The following is a 26,753-nucleotide window of genomic DNA, read 5'->3' as shown; positions in this document are numbered from 1 at the left end:
ACACAATGAAGAATACTTCTTCTTCAAATACGGTCTTATAAGATATCTCCTCCTCAAACTGAGGTTGTATTGCACCTGACCCAGAACAGTAAACAGGTCAAGAGAAGATACATTTTGCCTCGTTTTTCATAAGATTGTTCTTTTTCACAAACTCAAGCAACTTAACAACTGGACCTAGGCCCGAAACCACAAGATTTTGTATGTCCACCATAAACTTATCTTGAAAATGGGCTCTTTTGTCTAATTTTTCCATATTTCCTGGTTAACAATGGGCGGAATGGCCCTATCACAATTCTTAGGTACTTGGTACTTATTCAAAATAGAGTCTAAGTCACACTGGGCAGTAAATGCCGTGTTAATTAAATTGGCCAAGGACTCATTCACTGGCTCACCTTTCTCTGGTATCTTTAATTTGGGAAGATCCCATGTATCAACTATCCGACTCAAGTCTATTATCAGTACAACCATCGTCAAAAGCCGAAGAAAAATCTTTTGACAGATTACGAATCCCTGTATCTTCAATATCAACATCTTGGGCAGCAACCTCCACCCTAAGGTTAGGTTTTAATGCTGCAGGAACAGCAGAATAGTTATCATTCACAGATTCATCATCCATATAATCATAATTATCCTCATTATAGTCATAGTTATCACAATCAGGGAGAAACTGAGGATTCTGTTGAACAACAGCTGTATACCAAGAAGAGTCCTAAGACCTTCAATATCCTTATTAGATAAGTTTTTTAAATCAAATTTATCCGAGGATAAATTTCTGTCCGATATTTCCGAAGAAATAGTATTCAAAGTTTTACCTGACTGTTTTTTGCCTTTACCACGAGGGGTTTTATTTTCTTTCTCCACCACGACGGATTTTAACCGTTTTTTGTCCGAAGACTTTTTCTCTTTCTTACCGGTAATTTCTTGGTCCGAAAACCCAGAAAAATCTCCCTCCTCACCCGAAGCATGAAGGTCTATCCTATCGAGAAGAGCCTCTTGGGCCATATTAATGCGGTTAAACGTAAAATAAGTTTTAAAGTAACTTAAACTTTTAAGAACACGCGACAACCACAACGCCAAAACAAAAAGTGAAAACATGTGTTTCATGCTTCCGGTTATTACTTCCGGTAGTCACGCGCATGTCCGTGATATAGCGGGAAATTTAAACCTTTGAATACGCGACTTAAACCATAAATTCAAAATGAAATGCTATTTTGTACATGTGAAGCCGAAGGCTTGATGAAAAATAATGAGTTAAACCGAATTATGCCAAACCTGTAAAATGAGTTAAACCGAATTATGCCAAATTAATAAGACTGTGGTTTATATCAAATATGTGTACTTTATTCCAACAATATCATTCATTAATATCAGTATGTCATTGTTATTCTTTCAGAAAGCAGTTTAGGAAATAGCAATAATGGTAACGATGATGAGATCTAGGTTTAGTGTTATCACAGTGGTAGGGGTTCTGATGTATACAGTGTTAGGTAAATATCCAGGAGAGGAGAAGCATGAAGTTGGTACGTTAGAAGGAGACGTGCAGAATTGGGCTGTTCTTATAGAGAACTATATACTTCAGGTAACATACTGGTGTAGAGGTACCCATTGCCATTGTTTTCTGTAGTGTTGTTTTCAAAACATTGCTGGATCCATCATTCCATACCACTCTAACTTATAGGGCAAATTATTTGAATAACATTGCTCTTGCAACGCATCCATGACATTTTGTCCACGACATATGTGACATTTGGATGACTTTATTAAATGTGGAAACTTGTCAAGAATTCATAACTTTTAAAGGGAATACATAATATACAGAACAATGACATTCTGTATATTCTTGATTGTGAAATAGACCTATTCCAAGAGTTAATAGAATGACCTTGATCATCAATGTACTTTGTTGATTCACTTTTCATATAAAGTCAACATCTGATATTACATGCAATTCAACGCAAAAAATCCATCAACTCTCAATTAAAACATTTTTGATTTCTATTTTCATATGATGCTACAACCATTATAATGATAGTAGTTTTGACCAGCTGGTCATTATTTATAGTTAGTAACTGTTATAGCCATATCATTAAAGTAAATCATTAGACCCTCTCAGAATTTGCGTGGTAGGGGCCATTTAAAGTGTTAATAACTTGCACCTTCTGGCAACAGGGCTATTTTAGTAACTCAATTGCCATTAGATTCTGAACTTCACATATCCTGGCAAAAATGACTTGTGTTTTTTTTTTTTTTTTACTTACCACAATTCATTTAAAGATGTTTAGGAATAATATATACTTTACTTAAGACATTTATATTAGTGCTACAAAAAAGAAAATTGATTGAAGAAAAAAGCGCCCAAAAAAACACAAAAAAACAACTGATGATATTGTGGTCCACAGCAGCCCATTAACTGCATGTTGGTTTATCTCCTTATTCATGATGTATAATGAAATGTATCTGTACAAATATATATATATATAATTGCAGGACATTTTAACACATACAGAAATTCCAATTTATTTCATACAGTATTTTTTTAATATTTATATATGAATATTATATTGGATGAATAATTTTTAGGCTAAATCAGTGTGCCTTAGTCTCATCTTTAAATGAGTGTGGAACATTAATGCAGACTTCCCGAAAGTTGAAAAAAACTGTCAGACATTCGGTCTGACAAACCATGAAAATCTGTCGGACGGAAACAAAATCTGTCGGACCAAATAAAATTGATCAAAATCAAAGAAAAACTTGTGTTTGTATTTCTAAGACACTTTTTGTCTTTTATTTTTTCGCCGTAAAAATCGGCACTATTCGTACAGCGCATTTTCATCTTCTCCCAGTCATACACCAATGATTCATGGTTCTGCTTCCATTTCTCATGAAACTTTGTCTCAGGTCTATTCTTTTCATCCTTTTATTGCTGTTCTGCGCACTCTTCTGACGTAGATTTTCGTTTTTCCCCAGGTTTGGCACCTTTAGCGACGCCATTTTGTATACATGCGGCTTGGATAAAAGCCGGACAGTCGGACCGATCCGGAATAAAAAAATGTCGGACCTGATCAAAATTTATCGGACATGTCCGTCGGACCGACGTATTTCGGGAAGTCTGTTAATGCACTGGACAAAACCCACCCTTTAAAATTAAACGAAGCTAACACATCCCACCTTGATTTTTTCTTAAGCTAACAAAAGCTCACTTTGAAATTTTCCATAGGCAGACAAGACCCCAACTTTAACCAAATTTACAAGGAAGACATCAACCCCTATGAAATAATAAAATGAGAATGTTTGTAAATATTTGTTCAGTTTAACTTTAATGTTGAATTGTTATACATGTATTTTGTTTTAATCTGTGCTTCTCAGATAAATTTGATATGTTATGGAAGTCAAGTTGTTTGTCTTTGTTGAAACAGTTATAGTATAATTATGATGGTTGCTATTTGCATTCCATGTTTGTTTTCATCCTTGTCAAATTTTAAGCAGTTCACATACACGTGTAATATTAAATAGAAAGAAAAATAGAAAGGTAAAACATTCAGTACAATTGTTTATATTTTCTAAGATGATGATGTACTGCTTCGCATGTGAAACCATCCATTGTTATTTGAAAAAATTTCAGCATCATTGTATTCAGCATTGTTTGTTTGATTGACTTTTACCTCACACCATCACAGTATAGGTCATATGGTGACATTTTAGCTTTACTGGTGGAGGAAAACCTCAAGTGCTATTCCGTACATTTTTTCAGTCATAAATGGGCACCTGAGTAGAACCACCATCTTTCCGTAAGCTAGCTAGATAGCTTTCTCACATGAAAGAATCCAAAGTCCCTGTCGGGATTCGAACTCACAGCGGTGAGTGGCAAGTGGTTTGAAGTCAACAAATTTAACCACTCTGCCACAGATGCCAATAAAGCAAGTTTAAGCAACCAGCAGTGTATTCTCTTATATGATTGCATGTCTCAAACCTGCCTGTTATTTTTGGTACTATTCACATTTGGTAAAGTTTTGTGTTTTGTATTGTGTTTTTCAGCTTGCATACGAAGGTATAAATCAGCACTACACACAGGGATATCTCGATCAAGCTAAATACCTCTCAGATACAAAGAATGGTCAAGATATTGTACGTCTTGTTAAAGACAACTTGGCAAACTATTTTGAGCAGAAAAAGAAAGCAGCAGAGGTAATTTTCTATTTGTGAATTACTAGTAGCAAATCATGTTCCATTTAGATATCATTGCTATTTTTTTAATTTTCCAAATAAGATTAGTTTTACATCATAAGGAAGGTCTCAAAATGAAAAGACATTTTTTTCAGCAGTTTACAAGATTGCTTTTGTAATGGGATAGTCATACATGAAGCCATTATCCTGTTTAGACGGAATATGTATGTTCTATTTCCTGAATTACTAAAGGTCTTCTTCTATCGGGAAGGGTGGAAAGTCACCATATGACTATTACAGTGTGAGTGTGACATAAAACTCAACAATATCATCATTTTGTGACTTAAGAATGATATTTGTTTGTACATAGAGAATAGTCAAGAGGATTGTTTGTTCATTTACTTGTTTCTGATGTTAGCATGAGTAATCAGACAACTATATGTAGAACTACGTGTGTGATATTTTGTGTGGGTTTTCCTAGTGCATTGACATCTAAATGTAATGAACTACAACTCCTGTAAAGTTCATAGGATGCTTGCTTGTTATAAATAGATAACCTTTAAGCTTGTTTAGCTCATCTTGCCAAAGGTTGATTTCATATTAAGTTGAGAAGATTCCTCATAGCATGTGAACATCGGATGATTGCTTAAGATCACTAGATCATAAGATGCCATATGTAGTTTTGGGATTCTTGGTCATGAAGAATTTTGTCCTATTATTAAAGAATATATAGTTTTATCTCTGCTACCTGCATTTTATAAATTATAAAAAAAAAAAAAAAAAAAAAAAAAAAAACTCATTTGATACAAAAAATGTCCAATTATAAAAATTTTAATGTCCAAGAGGAAAAATTGTATGTTTGATTTTATTTAATCAATTATATAGCTCCTTCTTTTGATCCCACATAGATGTTGTCATTTGCCCAGAAAGCTTACAAGCTTACTCAAGTTTCCCAGCAGCCATAGTCCGGGTTAAGAACCATTATATATCTGTTATTTCACAGTCTAGTAAATTAATTTTGTTATTTCAGAGTCTAGTTTATCTGTTATTTTATCTAGTAAATCAATTATATTATCTAGTATGTCTGCTATTTCAGAGTCTAGTAAAAATCTGTTATTTCAGATTTTAATAAATCTGTTATTTGAGGTGGCGTCATAGCCGAGTGGTTAACATGTTGGACTAGTAATCTGATAATCACTTGCTGCATGGGTTTAAACTCCATCAGTGGCAAGTCGTTGTTTCCTTTTGCAAGAAACTTTACACTCATTGTTCAGTACTGTTTGGTTCCAGGAACGGATTCGAAAGTATGTCTATAAACTTACAGCTTTCTACACAATGGAACTAAAATAAATTATTTATAAAACAAAACTGTTATTTCAGAGTTTTTCTTAAATTTTTTCTTTTAGAGTCTAGTATATTTGTTATTTCAGAGTCTAGTAAATCTGTTATTTCAGAGTCTAGTAAATCTGTTATTTCAGAGTCTAGTAAATCTGTTATTTCAGAGTCTAGTAAATCTGTTATTTCAGAGTTTAGTAAATCTGTTATTTCAGAGTCTAGTAAATCTGTTATTTCAGAGTTTAGTAAATCTGTTATTTCAGAGTCTAGTAAATCTGTTATTTCAGAGTTTAGTATATTTGTTATTTCAGAGTCTAGTAAATCTGTTATTTCAGAGTTTAGTATATTTGTTATTTCAGAGTCTAGTAAATCTGTTATTTCAGAGTTTAGTATATTTGTTATTTCAGAGTCTAGTAAATCTGTTATTTCAGAGTCTAGTAAATCTGTTATTTCAGAGTCTAGTAAATCTGTTATTTCAGAGTCTAGTAAATCTGTTATTTCAGAGTCTAGTAAATCTGTTATTTCAGAGTCTAGTAAATCTGTTATTTCAGAGTTTAGTATATTTGTTATTTCAGAGTCTAGTAAATCTGTTATTTCAGAGTTTAGTAAATCTGTTATTTCAGAGTCTAGTAAATCTGTTATTTCAGAGTTTAGTATATTTGTTATTTCAGAGTCTAGTAAATCTGTTATTTCAGAGTCTAGTAAATCTGTTATTTCAGAGTCTAGTATATCTGTTATTTCAGAGTCTAGTAAATCTGTTATTTCAGAGTTTAGTATATTTGTTATTTCAGAGTCTAGTAAATCTGTTATTTCAGAGTTTAGTATATTTGTTATTTCAGAGTCTAGTAAATCTGTTATTTCAGAGTTTAGTATATTTGTTATTTCAGAGTCTAGTAAATCTGTTATTTCAGAGTTTAGTATATTTGTTATTTCAGAGTCTAGTAAATCTGTTATTTCAGAGTTTAGTATATTTGTTATTTCAGAGTCTAGTAAATCTGTTATTTCAGAGTCTAGTAAATCTATTATTTCAGAGTCTAGTTGAGAACATAACGAGGCTTCATGATGAATTTCTATTGTCAAATGGTAGTGCCAATGTGAGTAAACTGTCAATGCTACCTCAGGAGGTCTATGCCGATTCAGATATACCAGAAAGGTTGCCGACACACCGAAACTTTAATCCGTAAGTATCGCTGTGACACCAATAGCTGTTTTAGTGTTTTGAAAATCTTGTTACACACAGTCTTACTCATATCTAAAATATATGACATGTATGAATAATTCCAGTCCATTTTGTTCCGATTTATAATAATCTGAATAAATGATTTTCTTTCATGGCCAAAATTTTCTATGTGTAAAATATTAAACAGTTGAACTAACATTGCTGTTAAAAGTTTTTGGTCATGAAAGTGTATACAAACAAATATAGTCCCTCCGCAAAATGTTTTTAAAAGTAAAGTAAATGGCAAGTGTTTTTAGCTCACCTGTCACAAAGTGACATGGTGAGCTATTGTGATTGCTTCTCGTCCGGCGTCCGTCCGTAAGCTTTTACTTTAAACGACATCTCCTCATAAACCGCTAAGCCAATTTCATCCAAACTTCATAGGAATTTTTATTTGGTAGTCAACTTTAAAAATTATTCAAAGAATTTAATTCCATGCAGAACTCTGGTTGTAATGGCAACCGAAAGAATAAACTTAAAAAAAATCTTTTTCCCTTTATGTATATAGTAAAAACTTTAAAAATCTTCTTTTAAAAAACCCAAAGAGCTAGAGCTAAGATATATAGCATAAAATATCTTCTAATGGGTGTCTACCAAGTTTGTTCAAATAAGGGCCCTTGGGTTAAAATTGGCCCTGCCTGGTGTTCATTGATTTTCCCTATATGCATATAGTAAATACTTAAAAAAGTAAATACTTAAAAAATCTTCTTTTAAAAAACCCAAAGAGCTAGAGTTTAGATACTAAGCATGAAGTATCTTCTAGTAAGAGTCTACCAAGTTTGAACAAATAAAAGCCCTGGGGTCAAAATTGGCAAGGCCATGGGGGGGGGGGGGTCATTGTTTATCCCTAGATGTGTATAGTTTAAACTTAAAAAATCTTCTCATAAAAGAGAGCTTAGATATTTATCGGGAAACATCTTCTAATGGGTGTCTACCAAGTTTGTTCAAATAAAAGCCCTTGGGTTAAAATTGGCCCCGCCCAGGGGGCCTTTATATAGGTGAGCCATTTCAGGGCCATCATGGCCCTCTTGTTTGTCAATAAAAACTCGCTCACATTAGATGCAGTAAAACTTGTCATTTATATGTTGAAAATTCTGAATATTTTTTTGAAATGTTTTAATATTGTCTGCATTTTCCAGTTCAATGATTTATGTCACATTTATAGCCCTTTTATGATCATTTTTTAAAAGTTTGTCAGGACTACTCTTCTTATACCACTTACACAATTTCAATGAAGCTTACAGGATTTAATTAGTTATGGCCCATTGAATGATATTTGTGTCTCCTGTTACACAGTTGCTGCAACGTGCAATTGGCTATCACGAGGCGACACATGTGATCATTGATTGCTCTTGTTTTTCAGTCTTTTTTCCTCTTTAAAGATTCCAAATACACCATATGACCTTCAAGGTGTTGATGTGACTAACAAAACCATCTATATAATAGCTATACATCATTGTTGTATAATTGTTTTATAATGATTACTAACCGTTGATAAAATAATGTCAGCTTAATGTTAAATGTATTTAAACTTTTATAGGAATCCATCTGATGCCCATGTAAACCAACCAGGTTTATGCTACGCAAAAAATGATATTTCACGAAAATCAAAAAATAAATAAGTTGTTAATTTAATTAAATTGTTTACTTGAACTTTAGGTAGTCAAACCCTTTTTCACTGCGTTTTAAAGGTACTGCCATGCTTATTCTCAGTACGAATCTATCAATCTACATTGTTGGCTTGAGTCTTTTCTTTTCCAATAAATTGTGGCCTATAAAAAGAAAGCAAATATGATAAATTTGTTTTGACCCCCCTTGCTTAATCTAGTTTTTTGTTTTTTTGTTTTTTTGCACTGGCAGGATTGCATGGCCATGAATATCACATGTTTCATGTGTTTTACATGCCATATACTGGGTATAAATTGTTTTCCTTCCTTAAAGTTTATTTAAGTTAAGGAAATGAAATATAATGGAAATTACTGTGTTAAAAATTCAAATTAAAAAAAGGTTTAAAAACTTTACAAGCAAAGTATAGAGAAAGCTAGAGATTTTGGTATAAGCAAATCTCATTATATTCTTATACATACATGTATAATGCTATATTTAATGCATGTACTTAACAGGCACAAATATAACCTGGCAGAAAGACTATCTGTATAATTTTAATAAATTTTGAGGGTGAGCAAGACTATTGTTGCAGAGGTATAACCATAATGTAATGGTTGAATATATTTTAATTAGAGGAGGAGTTAATAATTAAAGGGTTATTATAACTGTATCGTGATGTGGACATTCTACATGTATTTATTTGCCTCATATGGATTACACCTGAGCAGATCTCATTCATTTTTAGGGACCTCATGAGATCCTGGCTTAGTAAAATCAATATGGGGAACAAACTGTCCATTTGCACTGACATCTTAATGAGAGAACACATATTGGGTACTTCTTTTGTTTAAAAGTACCCAAGAAGTCCATAAAAGTACCAAACAATAATGACGGAATGAATAGAATTACCTGTTACCTATTGTTCTTGGTACCAAACAAGTATCCTCTCGTTCGACATGAATCTCACTGATCGTTCTTGTTTTAAAGATAAGGTGTATGAATATATAACAATTAATACATATTTGATGGAACAATTAAAGCAATGTAAAAAGCATGGAATGATAAATTGTTACAGATAATGAAAATGATGGTATTTTCATTAGGAATCTTATTGGTGTAATTGTATTTCAGACCATTCATTATGACTACCCATTCACCTTAAATCTGAACAAAATGTATAAATTGTATATTTAAGAATATGATGTGCTTTATTTTACTACTTTAATTTTTTATATACAAGATATTTCAAGCAGCAAGTAAGCTGGGATCAATCAACAGTAAAGATAGCAGACGAGGTACCCAGAGATGACATAAGCACAATAAATACGGTGCATTTCACTGCTAAACTTGACGCATTATTCAAGGAAAATCATGAAATTGATCCGACCCTGAGGTGAGCTATAAATGAATAAGCCAGATCAATAGACTCACTATTGAATTAAGAATATTTGGGTATTTCCCTACTACTCTGTAGGTACAAGCAAACTTTTATAGTTACCAGCTTCGAAAGTAAACTTAACAGGTTGACTGAATATCCATTGTGACAGGTAAGAGCACCGTGAAGCTGTAACGGTAAAAGTGACTTTAGCTGGGAATAACACACATTTGCCAAGTTTCAGATAACATCTATGTTATAATCTGCAAACTAATCTCTTTCATTCACTCCAGAAAGTCCATGTGATTCTTAGTGACCTTTATGACTCTTTTGAGATATTCGTTTAGGATTAATGTGTTTGTGTATGAATGTTTACCAATTAGATACTTTGTATTAACAAAATTTAAATGTTTAAACAGAAACGCTGGAGAAATTAGAGTCGTTAATTGGTATTCAAATTTTGTACTCTCTCCTCTATGAATGTATTGGTTTTATCACCACTTGTATTATTTGTATTTCTCCCTATTATAGTAATTTCTCCTTTCATTGCTGGCTTTCTTAATCAGCCAATGAATTATTGATGCGTAATTTTACAATAAATGAGATTGTTTACATAGTAAATAATTACTGCATTATTTATGATTGTTTGTGAAAATTTATAGAGTGCTTGTATTATAAAGATATTTCAATATGAAATGTAACATGACTATGTTTGTATATTCATATTGCTTTTTTTAACGTCTTAAGGTAATCTTACTTTAATGCTTTCCCGCTAAAAAGTTTCTAACATTGACCAATATCATAATAATTCAATCATTTCCGGCATGTTATTTTTCACAATCTTCGATATTCAATGATTTCTAACCGTTTATAACTGGAAATTAGTTCATAACGATAAAGGATGAGTGATTGTAAATAATCTAATGCACAAGATTTTGAAAAAATAACATTCCGGAAATAAATGATTTGCTAGGATATTGCCAGATGTTAGATATTTTGTCGGGAAATCATTACAGTAAGACTATGTTCAATCACCAAATTTATACAATAGACCAGTCCTGTTTTGATATTGGAACAGCCTATTTACTGGTAGAGGGATATCAAGATGAAAATCTAAAAAAATCCACATAAACCAAGGCTCAGGAGTGTAATACAATATAAATCCATTTAATGGAAAAAAAAAACGATATTACACTAGTGTAATAACACTTTGATGTGACATCATTTGCGTTATAATTCAAACACGTGTTAAACATGCTAACTAAGGGCATAACAACTGTTATGGCTTATCAACAGAAAAATGGCAACTCATTTAATTTTCTATATATTTAATGGATCAAAGCAGTTCACCTAGTTAAAGAAAACTTGATTATAATTTAAATCAGGGTGGTCAGGGCCTATAACTGGGGTGCACAGCTAGGTCTTTTCCTTCATTTTGTCTAACTCCAAGGAAATGAAAAACTTTATGTGATTCAAGTATGATATCATTATAACAAAAATGGATATAAAAATCAAATCCATGATTTTCTTACATATTACTCCAATCCACTCCTTAAGATTTGAACGTAACGCAATACATACATTCTGAACGATCCATTTGTAGAAGTTTCCATTGCTTCAAAGTACATTATTGATTATTTTTCATAGTTAAAAATATTAAAATTGAACACAGTTAATGGCAAAAGTTATTTTGGGTTTTAACCACTGGCCATGTTAAATGATGGAGGGGCATAATGTCATTTTAAATTTATGTGGTATGGTCTGATACATGTAAATTAGGCATTGTTACTAAAATACAAAAATGCTTCTTTAATTTAAAACAAATGTTTATTTACATATTTATATAATAACATTTTAAGATTGCTTTTAAAAGAAAAGATTGTCATGATTATCTGAAAGTGAACTACTGAATACTTTTCTTTTTTTTATTTTCATGAGAACATTCCACTCCTTTTTTTAACAGATGGCAGTATTTTGGATCTACAGCTGGTATAGTGCGTATATTTCCCGGGCGGGAATGGTCGACAAATTTTGCGGGTTTCTATAATGATTATGATCCAAGAGTCAGGCCTTGGTATATCGCAGCAACAAGTGGACCCAAAGATGTGATAATCATAATTGATTGCAGGTAAAAATGGCGTCCGAATACTCTATCTATTCTCTATATGTGTCTAAAGGGAGGTCACAGAATGTTTTAAGTTGACTGTAATTAGTTGTGGAACATACATACCAGTAAATTGTGGTAAACTGTGGCATGATGCCATTGAATCGCAACACTTGAATAATTTGATTAAAATGTATGGTCATTTATCTTGACTATATCAAGCACTCCAACCTTTATATGTACAAACATCTTCCTCCAACAGTAAAAGTTGGAAAGTCACCATATGACCTAAACTATGTTGGTGCGATATAAACCCAACTAAAAAAAAAAGAATAATAAAAGTAGATAAAGATTTAAAAAAGTAATATTTACTTAAACCTTTCTAATATGTTAAAAAGACAGTGTTATTGATTGTAAGGTTGATACTTTTACATTATCTATCATGAACAGATTCAATCTATTTTCATATAATACATGTATTTCATTTTCGTTGCTTACGAGGAATTGCCCCTTTTCCAGATTTTGTTCAAAGCGCTGATGAAGCAATGATTTATAAGAACTAAATCAATCCTCTATTGATTAATTTTCCAGCTATTCCATGAGAGGTGAGAAATTTAGTATCGCCAAAGGTGTTGCAAAAACAGTGATCAATACTTTGACAAAACAGGACTATGTGAATGTGATATGTGCTAGGGCAAGCTACTGGGATGAAGTTGGCAAGTAAGTGATGATCAAAATAAAAAGTGTTAACTTTACTTAGAATTAATAAAGTGTTGACGTTATATGAAATAGTACCTACTCTAATATGGGATAGCCACTAATTGGGAAGAAGCTGTAAGACAAAAACAAAATATATTAAAACTGAAAGTGACATTATGCCCATCCAAAAGTATATAGTGAGTAAACAGGTGAAAGTGAAAATAAGTTGGCATTTTGCCATTATTCCTTTCAATTTTATAATGTACTAAATAAATCACAAGGCCCAAGCAAGGCTCTGTAAATATCCATCAGAATTTACCTGTAACATTCAATTCATAAAAAGAGTGGGGTAGTTAGATTTATATTTTATCCTAAACATTCTGCAGTCAATCACCATTATAACAATACTGCTATTGAAATATGTGATCAATTCATCTCAACTTGATAATGAAAAAAATTAGCATTATGAAAAATTGTCACTTAATGTCACGGAATGACAGAACAGGGTAACACTATATGCCCCAGCCATTTTATGGCCGGGGCATATAGTGTTGCCCTGTTCTGTCATTCCGTCATCATCAGTTTCCGTTCATTATCTTAGTAACGGTTGCACACATTCAACTCAAATTTGATATATGGATATATCATGAGAAAATACATGTCAAGTTCGAATTTGGTCATGGTCCGATGATTTTTGACAGAGTTATGCCCCTTGATTAAATTTTCAGTTTCCGTTCATTATCTCCCCAACGGTATTACACATTGAACTCAAATTTTACATATGGATAAGGCAAAAAAATGCACAGGTCAAAGTCGAATTTGGTCTTGGTTTGATGAATTTTGGTAGAGTTATGCCCCTTTCACTTTGAAAAATATATGAAATTTTCAGTTTCCGTTCATTATCTCCTCAACGGTATTACACATTGAACTCAAATTTGAAATTTGGATACATCAAGGAATGCGCAGGACAAGTTCGAATTTGGTCTTGGTTTGATGAATTTTGGTAGAGTTATGCCCCTTTCACTTTGAAAAATATATGAAATTTTCAGTTTCCGTTCATTATCTCCCTAACGGTATTACACATTCAACTCAAATTTGATATATGGATACGTCAAAGGAATGAGCAGGTCAAGTTTGAATTTGTTCATGGTTCGATGAAATAGTTATGCCCCTTTCACTTTGAAAAAGAAGGAAATTCTCAGTTTCCTTTCATTACCTCCCTAACAGTTGTACATATTCAACTCAGATTTGACATATGGATATATCATAAGAATACACTAGTCAAGTTTGAATTTGGTCATTGTTTGATGATAGCTGACAGAGGTATCCCTCTTAAACTTTGAAAAAAATCAGAAATTTTTAGTTTCCGTTCATTATCTCCCCAATGGTTGTACATATTTAACTCAAATTTGACATATACATACATCTTAGGAATAAGCAGTTCAAGTTCAAATTTGGTCATGGTTTAATGATTTTGGACAAAGATATCTCTTTTGAATGTTGGAAAAATTTTGTGTTTTCAGTTTCAGCACTCATACTTTTGTAGAAATGTATGTAGTCATTATTTTGGCTACAAATATGCAATATGCAATTTACAAAAGGTTAACACTGAATAGTTTCAGTGCCTTGAACTTTGGATAAAAATGGTTTGTATTAACATTGAATAGTTTTAAGGGCTTTTAACTTAAAATGAAAAAAATAGTTAGTGCAAACAAATTTGGAACTAAATATTGTAACATCTGAAATTTTGGCTACAGGCGGGGGCATCTGTGGCGTGACGACACATTTCTAGTTAAAAATTCAAATGGCTTTATTTTTTTCAGTTGATTAAGTGATTTGTGTTTATTGTATTAAAGTTCTGAAATTTTTTGTTGCATTTTTAGTTCCACTTTTTGAAAAAGAGAGAGAGCTATTGTGCTCACCCATGCTTCAATGTCACCATCATACTTTGGTTAAGTTGGTATCTTCAAAATTCCTGAAAGGAATGGGTTGAAACTTCATACATTTACTAGTATTTGAGAGCATAAGAGGTGGTCACTTTCCAAAGCAAATAGCTCCAACATGGATTTTGACATAGTAATAGCTGTTTTTATGCCCCCACAGAGTGGGAGCATATAGCGTTGCACTTGTCCGTCCGTCACGCCGTCCGTCTGTCCGTCCGTCCCGAAATCTTGTGAACGCAACTCCTTTTAAACCGGATGGCAGATTTCGCTTAAACTTTCAGAGATGAACAACCTTAATATGTAGATAGTAGTAAAGGAAGGAATTTTCGCTGGGACCAAATTTAACAGAATTATGGCCCTTTGTTAATTTTTTCACTATATACTATGTAGAAATTTTGTGATAGCAACTCCTCTTTAACCAGATGGTAGATTTTGCTTAAACTTCCAGGGATGAACAACCTTTATGTGTAGATGGTAGTTAAGGAAGGAATTTTCGCTGCGACCAAATTTAACAGAATTATGGCCCTTTGTTGATTTTTTCACTATATAATATGTAGAAATTTTGTGAACGCAACTCCTCTTAAACCAGATGGTAGATTTTGCTTAAACTTCCAGGGATGAACAACCTTAATGTGTAGATGGTAGTAAAGGAAGGAATTTTTGCTGCAACCAAATTTAACAGAATTATGGCCCTTTGTTGATTTTTTCACTATATACCATATATATGTCGTCAGTGGGGGCATCCCTGTCCTTTGGACACAGTTCTAGTTGAATTCTACATTATGCAAGCTTTTGTTTTGAATCAATCCCTGAGAATAGTTGAGCACACTGTCCTACTGACAGCTCTTGTTTTGAAGACATTTGTATTGAAGTTCTGAATTTGTTTTGCATTTTTCAGGTGGCATTTCTATGAGACAACAGTACTGAGCTGCCACTCAGAGAGAATGGTACCAGCTACTATTGCACACAGGAAAGACCTTATAAAAAATGTGGAGAATTTACGTCCAGGGGGAACCAGTGAACTTGAGTATGAGACCTTTAATGTCAGACTTTATTTTATAAGATTATAGTTTAACAGAGCATAACAAGCTCAAAGTGAGCTATTGTGATCAATCTATGTCAGATGTATGTTTACATTTTTCCTTAAACAGCACGTTCTTCTTAACCACTTGGCAAATGTATACAAAAGAAATGCTTTTAAATGTTGTTCAAACAATTCTATTTCAATCAGAACTCTGGGTTGCTATGCAACATAAATGAAAATATTTTAATACATGTATTTGAAAGCAGTAGAATTTTTCGGAAAATTTTATTGATAAAAAAAATTACATAGACTTGCTGTTTTGATTTAATTTATAGCCTTCTTTGAATGTTTATCAACTGAATAAAGCAATGCAGCTAAAAATCAGAATATTGTCCAAGATGAATAAGATTTGAATATACATTTTGTGATAAAAGCATAAATTTTGTTGGTATCATGTCTGCAGTTTAAAATGAACACCTCCATACATGTATGTACAAAAGAAGTATTTGAAAAAATTAAATTTAAAAAGGAATATACATAGATTAAGAATTCTATAAATGTGAACAATCCATGTGAAAGTTTTAGTGTATTATTCAAAATTAAGTTAAAGGTGTAATTTATGTGGCGTGAGCTTGCTTGCATCATTTAATATGTATATTTGACTGTGATACAGTAATACTGATATTACATTTTGTAACTCATTTCATGTCTACAGAGTTGTTGTTTGTAATCTATTTGTGCTAATACTTCAGGAGTGGATTTGAGAAAGCATTTAGTTTGTTGAATAGCAATCCACGAACAGGTTGTCAGTCTGTGATAATCTTCGCCACAGATGGGAAAGACACGGATGGGGAAAATGTTAGATGTGGCCCAGGTAAAATATTTGTGATTATTTTTATGGCACACAATGTGTTTAAAGGTATACAAGCTAGCCGTAGATTGTAGAGTTATAAATATTTTTGTATTTGATATGTAGAAGTATATTGTATTTGATATCTTGCTTATATTCATTGCAATTTTGACATATCTTCATGCCTGTAGTTAGTTTGGACATATTTAGCCTCTCGCCCCTAATAACTGAGGGTTTGAATCCTTCCAGGGATGCTTACATGTGCATAAACTACCCAGCTAGTTTACGGAATGCCGATGGCTTTACTCAGGTGCCTATTTGTACCTGAAATAATGCAAGGAGGGGCACAGTGAGGTCTTCCAAAGCTGAAAAATTGCCAGTTATTTGAAAACCCAAGATCACCAGAAAGGAAAGCATAAGAGTTTTCCACAGATATTTTAGTTTGAATCCTGGACAAAGTTCATTTTTTTTGTGTACCTTATAGTGAAATTTAATGGAAAAGTGCATAGTCAATACAATGTTACAAGAACAATAATTATATTACTATAATTAAATATCCTGTATGTTGTAATTGAGGTTGTATACCACACTTTAGTGAAATTATGTATATGTATATAATTATGCTTATAAAACAATTTTCAAACATTGAAGAATATGTAACATATGTACTGCAAATATTTGTACATATTATACTGTGCTCCTCTTAGTTCACGGAACTTAACCCTTTGAAGCAAGAAAGAAAACAACACATCAAAATTGTCATAAGCTGTAACCTATAGGTATTTTCGACTGTTTGACACAAGGAAACAACAATATATTTAGTCAAAATTAGTTTAAATGAGCCAGACGTAGACCATATGTCAGCCATTTTGAAAACAGTATGTCATCATTTAAATCGCGGTAATGGGTGTTTTATTTAATTTTTTTCATGTCTCAGTTAAAATTTCTGCATGTCATTTGCATAATTTTAATTATTAAAAGTATCTTTACTTTGTAACTCAAAACTTATTTTTTCAACAAACAAGAACATTTTGAAAATGATGATTGTTTCAGATCTATGCACAAATTTAACGGACTATTGTTGCCTTTTGCTGAAGTTTGTAAAATGTTGTTCTGTTTTACGTAAAAATCTATAGATTTAAAATATTTTGCACAAAAACTTTGTTGTTTAGGTTTTTGAATAAAATATGTCAATTGTGACCAATTTTAACACTGGTCACATAAAAATATGCCATTACTGTGAAATAAGTGATGATGAGGAATTAGTGATGTTGAGTATAATAAATGTATAAATTAAAATATTTGCATTCATTTCTTACTGGAAAAATTTGACTTAGACTTTATAGAAAATAAATTTTTTATTACCTCCCTTTATTTACATGAAATGTCAAGTTCCGTAATATCTTTATAAATAATGCTTTTTGGTACTTAAAAAATTGATAAATCTTAATTTGAGCATCATATTTATGATATAAAACCATAAAAAAATTGTGTTACAGGATGTTTTGCATTTTTTTACCTTATTAGTGATTCCAAGAATATTTTGATGAATACACTAGGATGTTCTTTTGTATGACAGGCACGTCCGTGACCGAGTGGTTAAGGTTGTTGACTTCAAATCACTTGCCCCTCACAGCTGTGGGTTCAAATCTTGCCAGGGACTTTGAATTATTTCATGTGAGGAAGCTATCCAGCCAGCTTTAAGAACGCTAAGATTGTCTGATTGGACAAGGCGATTATAAAATGTAGCCCTAAATTTCCAGTAATTGACTATTGTCCTGTTCATACTATGTCCCGAAAGTGTTTAGATAACAAGAATTTTATGATTACATATTATTTTATTATTGAAGATTTTTTTTTATATTTGATTAAAGGTTACTACACAAGGAGTGGGTATGTACCTGGCCCTGTATGTAAATATAACTGGACAAAAGTATGGTCAGTGGCAGATGGTAAAAATTCCTACACCAGTCCTCATGTATGTTATTTCTTGAAATAATAATAATAAAGACTTTATTTAAAGAGGCAACATAGTTGGGCATGCCCAGTCTTCCCTATGAGCCTCTATCAAATATACAATGTACATGTACATAATATAAACATTTACAAACAAAAGGTATGATAAACAACAACAAAATTACAAATACAATATAGTTAAGAAACATGTAAAATGAAAATCTAGGGAAAAAACATTATATAAGAATATAATAATTGCAATTCAGATATACATTTATCATTTTATAATACAACTTCATGTGTTTTATTTCCACCAGAGAACCACCATTTAAGATAATTATTTTTGAACGACTGTAAATTTGTGGAATTTCTGATATCTAAGGGATTGTATATATATATATATGATAAAGATAAAGAATTTATATGCTCTAAGTATAAATGTTATAGTGTAAGACATTAGTGTTTCTGTAACTTGACTTGACATGGATGCTGCCATCATATGTAATGTTGACTTTTGTGTTAGCTAAACAGTCAAATGTGTATTAGGCGCAAATTAAGGGAAACACCAAAAATGGCCGCCAAATGAAACAGTCTCTTAAGACACAGAAAAAAATCAAAATTTATACATGACATCTTTCCTTTGCAGTGGGGAAGTTTTTCAACTTCATTTATATAAATGTATATATAAAATAACTATAATGCTCCGACAATCTAAATTGATGCTAAAATGAAAAAAAGTAACGTTCTGATATTTATTGACAAAACAGTCAAGAGTCGCTTAATTCACATGGTCGCATGGGCAAGTTATACTGTTACATGTCTGTCATCAGCTAAAAAGGGGGCAACTTTGACTGAGTGATTATGGTCATTAAGTTAATTTTGAACCACTTGCCCCTCACCACTGTAGGTTTAAAATACCTCTAGGGATTTTGGAGAATTTACGTAAGGAAGCTATCCAGCTAACTAACACAGTGAAGGTGGTTCTACTCAGGTGCCCACTTCAAGCTTGTTGCCTGGTATAATGCATACTTTTTACAGGTTTTCATGTATTCAGATGAGCAATACAGGCCCACCAGGGCCTCTTGCAATACAAAACACTGGTTTATTGCTGACAAAGGAAAAGTTAAAGATCATATCAGCAAGATTACTGATTAAAACATAATTCTATACATGTACATTTTAAATTTGCCCCTTGTGGCTGAGGAGTAGTCTTTAAGAGTTGTTCTCAAAAGTACAGCCACCCTTCGTGATTGATCATTGTAAGAGGTGACTTAATAGGTTTACTTGAGTCTATTCATCTCTCAGATTCAGTGAATTAGGTGGTTTTAAACCCTGGTGTTGCTTTAAAGTTTGTTACACCAGATGTTAGCCAAAGTCTTCTTTCCTGTTTCAGTGCCTTATGAACTATACTGTTTTGGTGCACTGTAAAACAAAACAAGCAAATAACGCACTTACATTTTATTTTTTTTTTGGTTTGAAAAAGCTCACAATTTACATTCCTTTAATACGAATAACAAGATTTTTATAAAGTGACAGATTTTAGTAAACGATTGTACCTTAAAAGCTTGTTTTTGCTCTCACTTTTCCAGGCACGGGTTTTTAGCTACCTAATCAAAGAAGATGCAGAGATGTTTCCAGGGAAACTAGCCTGTAGTCATGGAGGAAGTATGCTCAAATTGACCACTGGTGAAAACTTAATCTCTCAGATGAGCAACTATTTTGAATTTCTCTCATCAAATGCAAAAACAACGAAGGCTTTGTGGACATCACCGTACCTTGATGCCTGGGGTTTAGGAATCATGGTCACTCACGCTATCCCTGTTATTAGTAAAGTTACTAAAAGGTTTGTATGCTTGCGTTTTTATGCCCCCAGTCATATAGTAATTGAACCGTCTGTCCGTCTGTCTATACGAGGTTAACCTAGAACAGCAAGTTGGATTTTTCTTAAGTTATACCTGTACCAATGGCTTCATAATTTACACTTACTAATCCATACAAAGTATATGATCTGGGCAAGTTACATAACTATGGCTTCCATTTGCACCAAGTTATGGCCCTTTTCAGCGCTTAGAAAATGAATAATGGTTGACCTAAACCGGCAAGTTGGAAATATGTTATGTTCTATCTGAACTAATGGCTTAATAATTTTCACACTTACTTATCAATACAATGTACATGATATTGCCAAGTTATATAAATGTGCCATCCATTTTCCCAGTAATTTCCCTTTTTATCACTCTTGTATGGTTAACCTATTCCGCCAAGTTGGATTTATCAAAAATATTTCACCTAATTACTTAATTTATTTAATGATATCTTTCTAATTACTTAATTTATTTAATGATATCGTTCATATTTGGTAAGTGGATACCTCTAACGGTCCTTTAATTTTTTGTGGCGTTAGGCGTCTCTAGGTCAAGGTCAAGGTCACTTGTGTAAAAAAATAAGTCTAAACATTTCTGCTCATACAGCCTTTATTTTTAAGTTAATGTCTTTCATGTTTATAATAGTCATACCAAGGGAGGTCCTCTTCCTTTTCCTTTAGTAAGGGATCATTTGGGTCAAGGTCACCAATGTCTTTATATATTGACAGATTTATTTCATATTTGGTTGGAAAATATGTTGCATGATATTCTTCCTTTGGGTGGAGTTAGGGGTCAGTTTGGTCAAGGTCACCAGTGCTAAAAATAGATTTTTTACACTTTTGCCCATACAGCCTTTATTTATTGACAGATTTATTTCATATTTGGTAGGAAAATAACTTGCATGATATTCTTCCTTTTGATAGAGGTAGGGGTCAGTTGGTCAAGGTCAAGGGTGCCAATTACAGATTTCTACACATGATTGGTTTTCTTCCATACAAATTAGCTACTTCACTCTCTAAAGTTAAATTATTGACAACAGTGAGCGCGGGAGCATTTGTGTTTATCAAACACAGATTCTTGTTTTTTTTAATCTTTTCCATGCCAAATTCTTTGAATGAACTTGTCTATCATTCAATCTGGACTAAATCATTTATAATTTTTTTGGGATTATTTCAAGATATATACTGACTGAAAAGTGAACTTAGCTGACCATGGTCAGACGGTACAATGCATGGGTATATTCAGCTGGCACTTCTGTTTCTCCTATGGTCTGCTCTGTCACTATTCAGTCAGTCCTTTTTGCAATGTTCCCTTAAAGTGATGAGTGGTTTTGTCCAGAGTTAAAGATGAGTAAGCCCAACTGAAATATTTAGAAATGTAAAAGTTAATTATTGTGTCACTTAGCTCTAAATTTGGAACAGTCCAAAGGAAAATGGCAGCATGGCCAGGTGGGTAAGGTGTTGGTCTAGTTATTTATGGATTGCTGGCTGCGTGGGTTCAAACCTATCAGGGCCAAGCTGTTGTTTCCATGAGCAAGAAACTTAACACTAATTGCTTAGTATTGGTTGGTTGAAGGAAAGGATTTAAGAGTGTTTCTATTATCATATAGCTTTCAAGCACCAAACTAAGATAAATAAATGTATACATTAAAAGGGATTAATTCTCAAAATAAAAATTGAACTACCAAGAAGATAGAGCCTGGTCAGACTGAACATCAGCGCAGGCTGACTTGGCAAAGGCTTAGCACTGTTTCAGCAGCTTAGGGATTTGTAATGCAAGTTTTATTTCAATCTTGTATAAAATGCTTGTATAAAATACTGAACATTATTCAATTTCTGCAATTTCAAAATGTGTTGTGTAACAACAACTGCCCTCTTCCTTGGAGTCTTAGTGAATCATAATAAACAGAAATGTTATGTGACATTTCCTGTGCGTCATTAACAGAATTGTATAAGGTATGTTATTTAGAATTTAACAGTTTACTTCTATCCATATAATAAATATTAGCAGTACATGTTTCTTGGGAATTTACTCATAGGTTATTTTATCAGTACAAAATGAGCGTGGTTAAAAAGTGAAAAAATATCCTGTTAAGTTGTCATAGATTTTTGCCATATGTATAATGATTCAACTTTTTAGCAACTATGAATGTATGATGTCATCAATGTTCAATTTTAGGAATCTAAAAATGAGTCAACTAGAAAACATATTTATATTATATCTATGAATCACATGTTGAGAAATACTGATGAAATAAAAACCAAATTTTCATTGTCCGTATTTTCAATGTAAAAATTTATTTTTCACTGCAGTGAAAGGTATTTTCTGTATTTTCACTGGTGTCTTGCCAGACTACTTTCTTTTAGATTTAGCGAATACACAAAATAAAAGGGGTGGTCTTTTTAATCATCTTGTGGTAAAGAAATTATCATATTTCACTTGTGTATACTGTCACTCGTGACATATTTATTTTCATACCACTTGATGAAAATAAATCCTGTATTTATAGAAAAAAATTGTATATTCCCTATATTTTCTTGCATGATCAAAAGTTTAAAACCAGAAAGAAGGGTTGACAGGGCAAATTTTATAGTGTTAAACTATTGTAAGTTAAGATAGAATAGGGTAGCAAAGTTAAAACACAGGAATAAGAGTCCTTTTCTAGTGCAATAATGGGCTCAATTAATATACAGTCCAACAACAATTACTGGGGACTGAAAATTTGCTTTATATATTCGATGGGTTCAAATAATCGAAATCTAAAATAGTGATAGACGCAACTACTCAACTTTTACCAAACGCCAATTATAGCAAAAGTACCGTTTATAAAACAATTCTTTCAAGTAATCAATAGAGAAAAATAAATAAACAACAAAAGATGTGTAAAAAATAAAACTTTATTGATGTTGAAGACATAAATAATTGTATTTTATTCCATATTATGTAGCACATATACAGTAGTGTATATATGGAAAATATGATACTGCTGTCATCTTCAAGTATTTAAAGTAACAGAATCTGACACAGTGTATAATTTTAATCGAGCAATATTAGGATGTCTTGCGATAGTGTAAAAATAATGCACTGATTCTTTATTGAGATAGAAAAAAAAAATTCTCAGTTTTTGTATACTGTGAATTACAAGGTAGTGTTTGCTTATTTTTAGTCTAAAATTACCCATAAGATTATTAAATTGAGCTCTTTTTACCATAGAATTATTTAAAAAAAACACTCACATACCAGAAATTGTTGGTAATTAAAGAATATGAAAAGTGTTCTGTATTAATTTAAAAATGGGACAGCCCATCTACTTCGATAATGCTGGGTATTAGAATAAAGGATTGCTGAATAAATGGGTTGGACTGTATAGGTAATAAAATGCAAATAAAAACTTTTCTTGGAAAAAATCAAGGAACAATTTTTTCTTAGTATGATTATAGTAATATTTGAGAAAATAGGTGAAGAAAAATGATCCAAAAATAAGAATTATTATATGTCATTTTTATTACATTAATAAAAAAATAAGGTAAAACTAAAATGTAAGTTAGTACAGTTCTTCATGAAGATCCATTACAAATAAAAGTGAATTTTCACTAATTTTTCAAATAACCTCGACATTGTTTTTGTCTCAGTACAAGAAAGTGTGAATTTTACACATCAAATTTGGCAAAAAACTTAAACAATCTTTTTATCCCAGTCTTGAAAACAGTAAATTTAAATTAAAGATTTATCAAATAAGGTAAACAATATTTTTGCCCTGATCCAAAAAAACAGTGACTTTATATCAGATTGCGCAAGTTACCAACATTTTTGTCCCAGTCCAAAAACAGATTTGGCATGTGGCTTTCACAATGCTTGTACAAAGATTAAGAGCAAGGACCCAATTAGTGATTTATTTATTCTCCATATTCATGCATAAAGGTAGCAGATTCCATCAGAGTAACTTTGCTTTCTTACACTGAAATGACATAAATGGCCCAAACAGGACAATGTAATATAGTGGAGCCTTGCTAATTATCCGAACAAAATGTCTGGTCCCAATTTTATTCATTTTATTTTTGTTTTGTAAAATATTAAAAATAGAGCAAATAAAATTGGGACTGGATATTTTGCTCGGATTTATAATGTAGGATTCAGATTAGCAAGGCTCCACTGTGAATAATCTTAGAAACTTTTTTTTTAATTACCGTTCAGTTTGTGTTATTCTCCTTTATATAATATTTAAATATAGTTTTCCACATGGTAATGTCATCTGTTACGCAATCTAGTTTCAACATTCACGTCATTGTCACGTATTTGATAATTTACAATCCCTTTACATGAATATTTTTAGATATGATACAAATTATGCATTATCTGATCCAAGAGACGTCATGTGTAACCTTTAAATGTTAACTTCTGAACTCATTCTGTTTTCTACTTTAGTTTTTAACCTTAAAATATCTAAATCTGTGTGATGGATTTGCCCTTCTTTGAGATAGGAACAGCCCATTCAAAATTTTAGGGATTTCAGTATATAGATTATGTAACAAAAATTGAATTACAAGCAGTAAAGGGTCTGGTCCGAGTGCAATGGCAAACAGGCTTAGGCCTGGCTCAATACTGGTTACAAAGGCTTATCACATTAAAATTTTGTTTCCAAGAAGTTAAAGGATAAATGACAGGAAGTTAAGGGTTAAATGACAGGAAGTTAATGGTTAAATGGTAAACATGTGGATACCTTTTTTGTGTTGTATAGTAGCATCATATGGGGATTACTTTAATGTTATCTGTTTGTCTGTCCGTCAGCCACAAAACTTTTGCCCTGTAAATGATTTTTGTGTCTTCTGCCATGCAATTGGCTATCATTAGGTGACACATGTGATCACTGATCACTCTTGTTTGACTGTTACTTAAACCCTCTTTTTTTAAAATGATTTTTTTTTCAGAACTATAGGAGTTGTGGGCATAGATGCTACATTAGATAAGATAGAGAATTTTCTCACGAAACATCAGTGGGGAACTGTCTACTCATTCCTGATCAACAACCAGGGAGAGACCATATTTCACCCAAAACTGAAACCTAGTACAAATGTAAGCATATTTTTATTTTTGATAGCAAGCATTCATGGATGTATTTGCGCCTACAAGCATTGTTTAAATGATTTTTTGTTTCAACAGTCAACATGCAAGCTGAAAGTAAGAATGGTCCTTTATCATAACCATCTACACAGTATTTTGGCTGACCGGAATACAACATGCTCAAGGTGACCAAATATTAGAATTGGCCAACCAACATCTAATAAGCTATGTAGGGTTATTTACGATCCTCTTGATTTGTAAACAAGCTTTGAGTTTGTTTTTTTGAAAGTACAGAGGTCTTTCTTGGCTAAGTGGTTAATTTAGCTGACTTCAAATAACTTAAAAATCTGGCAGAATGTGATCCCTTGGAAACATAAATCACAACAAAATTCAAGAAAATTGCAGACTTGGTTATATTGTGTCTATACATGAGGGATAATGAAAAGGTGCAACATCCCTCATGCCCCCCTAGCACCAGCTTGAGCGGTATTCAATTTTCAACACTTAAAATTTTTGGAATTAAAATTTTTGAAATCATTGATCCTGATGTACCAGAAAATAATGTACAACAACACTGAAGTGTAGTATGAGGCAACTTTTTACAGCTGCCACACGGCACTTTATACTTGCTGTGGTTTTGTATCCCGTCAAGAACTTAGTTTCCTTCATGTGGAGAAGCTCAGGTACCTGCCCATGCCTGAAATAATACATGAATGATTAGCTTAGACGTCCCTCCATCAATAAAACTGATGATTTACCATCCAACCATTACAAGAGTCGGTGTGACTTAAAACTTGACAAAATAAACCATACAAATCATTAGTTTTATGTACATATTTCTATGAAATGTAAAGATATTATTTATCAAACATCTATGATTTACAGTTATTAGAGGACCCTATATTTATCCCTATACAACAATTAGAGAAGAACACCGAGACAAACAAGCCAGAAGAGTTTTCCGAGATTGAACGCAACATGAAACTCGGCAAAGAAGGCTCTCTTAGAATTGAAAAAGCCAAAGATGGCAAACCTAGGGTATGTACAGACAATAATTACAAATCGACACCTTAGTGCAATAACTGGTTAACTCCTATTAAAGAACTTAACCTGTTACTGGACTGATGTGACAAAATTTTGGATATGTATATTTTCATTATGCATTATTAAAGGTTTTTCATTAGAGATAACTAGAAAGATAATTTCACTGTAGTCAAACAATGTTTGTAAGTGCCAAAAAAAAACAGCATATAAAAATAGCATATTAGACTATTTTGTATCTAAATAGAAATTTAAGTTGAAAATCTAAGTAAACATTGCATTCTTTAACCCATCACCTTCTGAAATTGAAAGTGATTAGCCTTTGTCACCAGTATAGAGTCCCAAGACCAGGTTTTATACTGTTGGTAGCTCAGGTTTTATATTTTGATATGAAAATCCCTCCAAACTTCAAATGAACTATTCCAATTTCAAAGCAGGGCAAATCCATTAAAGAAATTCTGCAGGTTCATGCGAAATTATCTCTATCAAGTGAATTCTTATTCCATTGC

The 26,753-nt window shown here is 32.4% G+C and overlaps 1 protein-coding gene across 1 annotated transcript in view; it reads left to right on the top strand.

Annotated features, from left to right (window-relative positions):
* The window catches only part of LOC132740876 (voltage-dependent calcium channel subunit alpha-2/delta-3-like), a 57,193-nt gene that overhangs the window by 9,159 nt on the left and 21,281 nt on the right, over positions 1-26,753 (top strand). The window contains exons 2-13 of the mRNA XM_060728921.1: positions 1,394-1,579; positions 4,036-4,185; positions 6,531-6,679; positions 9,567-9,719; positions 11,665-11,829; positions 12,397-12,525; positions 15,346-15,474; positions 16,224-16,345; positions 18,196-18,299; positions 19,867-20,120; positions 25,071-25,215; positions 26,089-26,241. Coding sequence (XP_060584904.1) covers positions 1,418-1,579; positions 4,036-4,185; positions 6,531-6,679; positions 9,567-9,719; positions 11,665-11,829; positions 12,397-12,525; positions 15,346-15,474; positions 16,224-16,345; positions 18,196-18,299; positions 19,867-20,120; positions 25,071-25,215; positions 26,089-26,241 — 1,815 coding nt within the window. The 5' untranslated portion in view covers positions 1,394-1,417. The remainder of the gene's footprint in view (positions 1-1,393; positions 1,580-4,035; positions 4,186-6,530; positions 6,680-9,566; positions 9,720-11,664; positions 11,830-12,396; positions 12,526-15,345; positions 15,475-16,223; positions 16,346-18,195; positions 18,300-19,866; positions 20,121-25,070; positions 25,216-26,088; positions 26,242-26,753) is intronic.

The sequence above is a fragment of the Ruditapes philippinarum genome, unplaced genomic scaffold, assembly GCF_026571515.1.
Source record: "Ruditapes philippinarum isolate M1 unplaced genomic scaffold, ASM2657151v2 ctg958_1_1_1_1, whole genome shotgun sequence".
NCBI classification, from domain to species: domain Eukaryota; kingdom Metazoa; phylum Mollusca; class Bivalvia; order Venerida; family Veneridae; genus Ruditapes; species Ruditapes philippinarum.
This window is presented reverse-complemented; position numbering and strand designations above follow the sequence as displayed.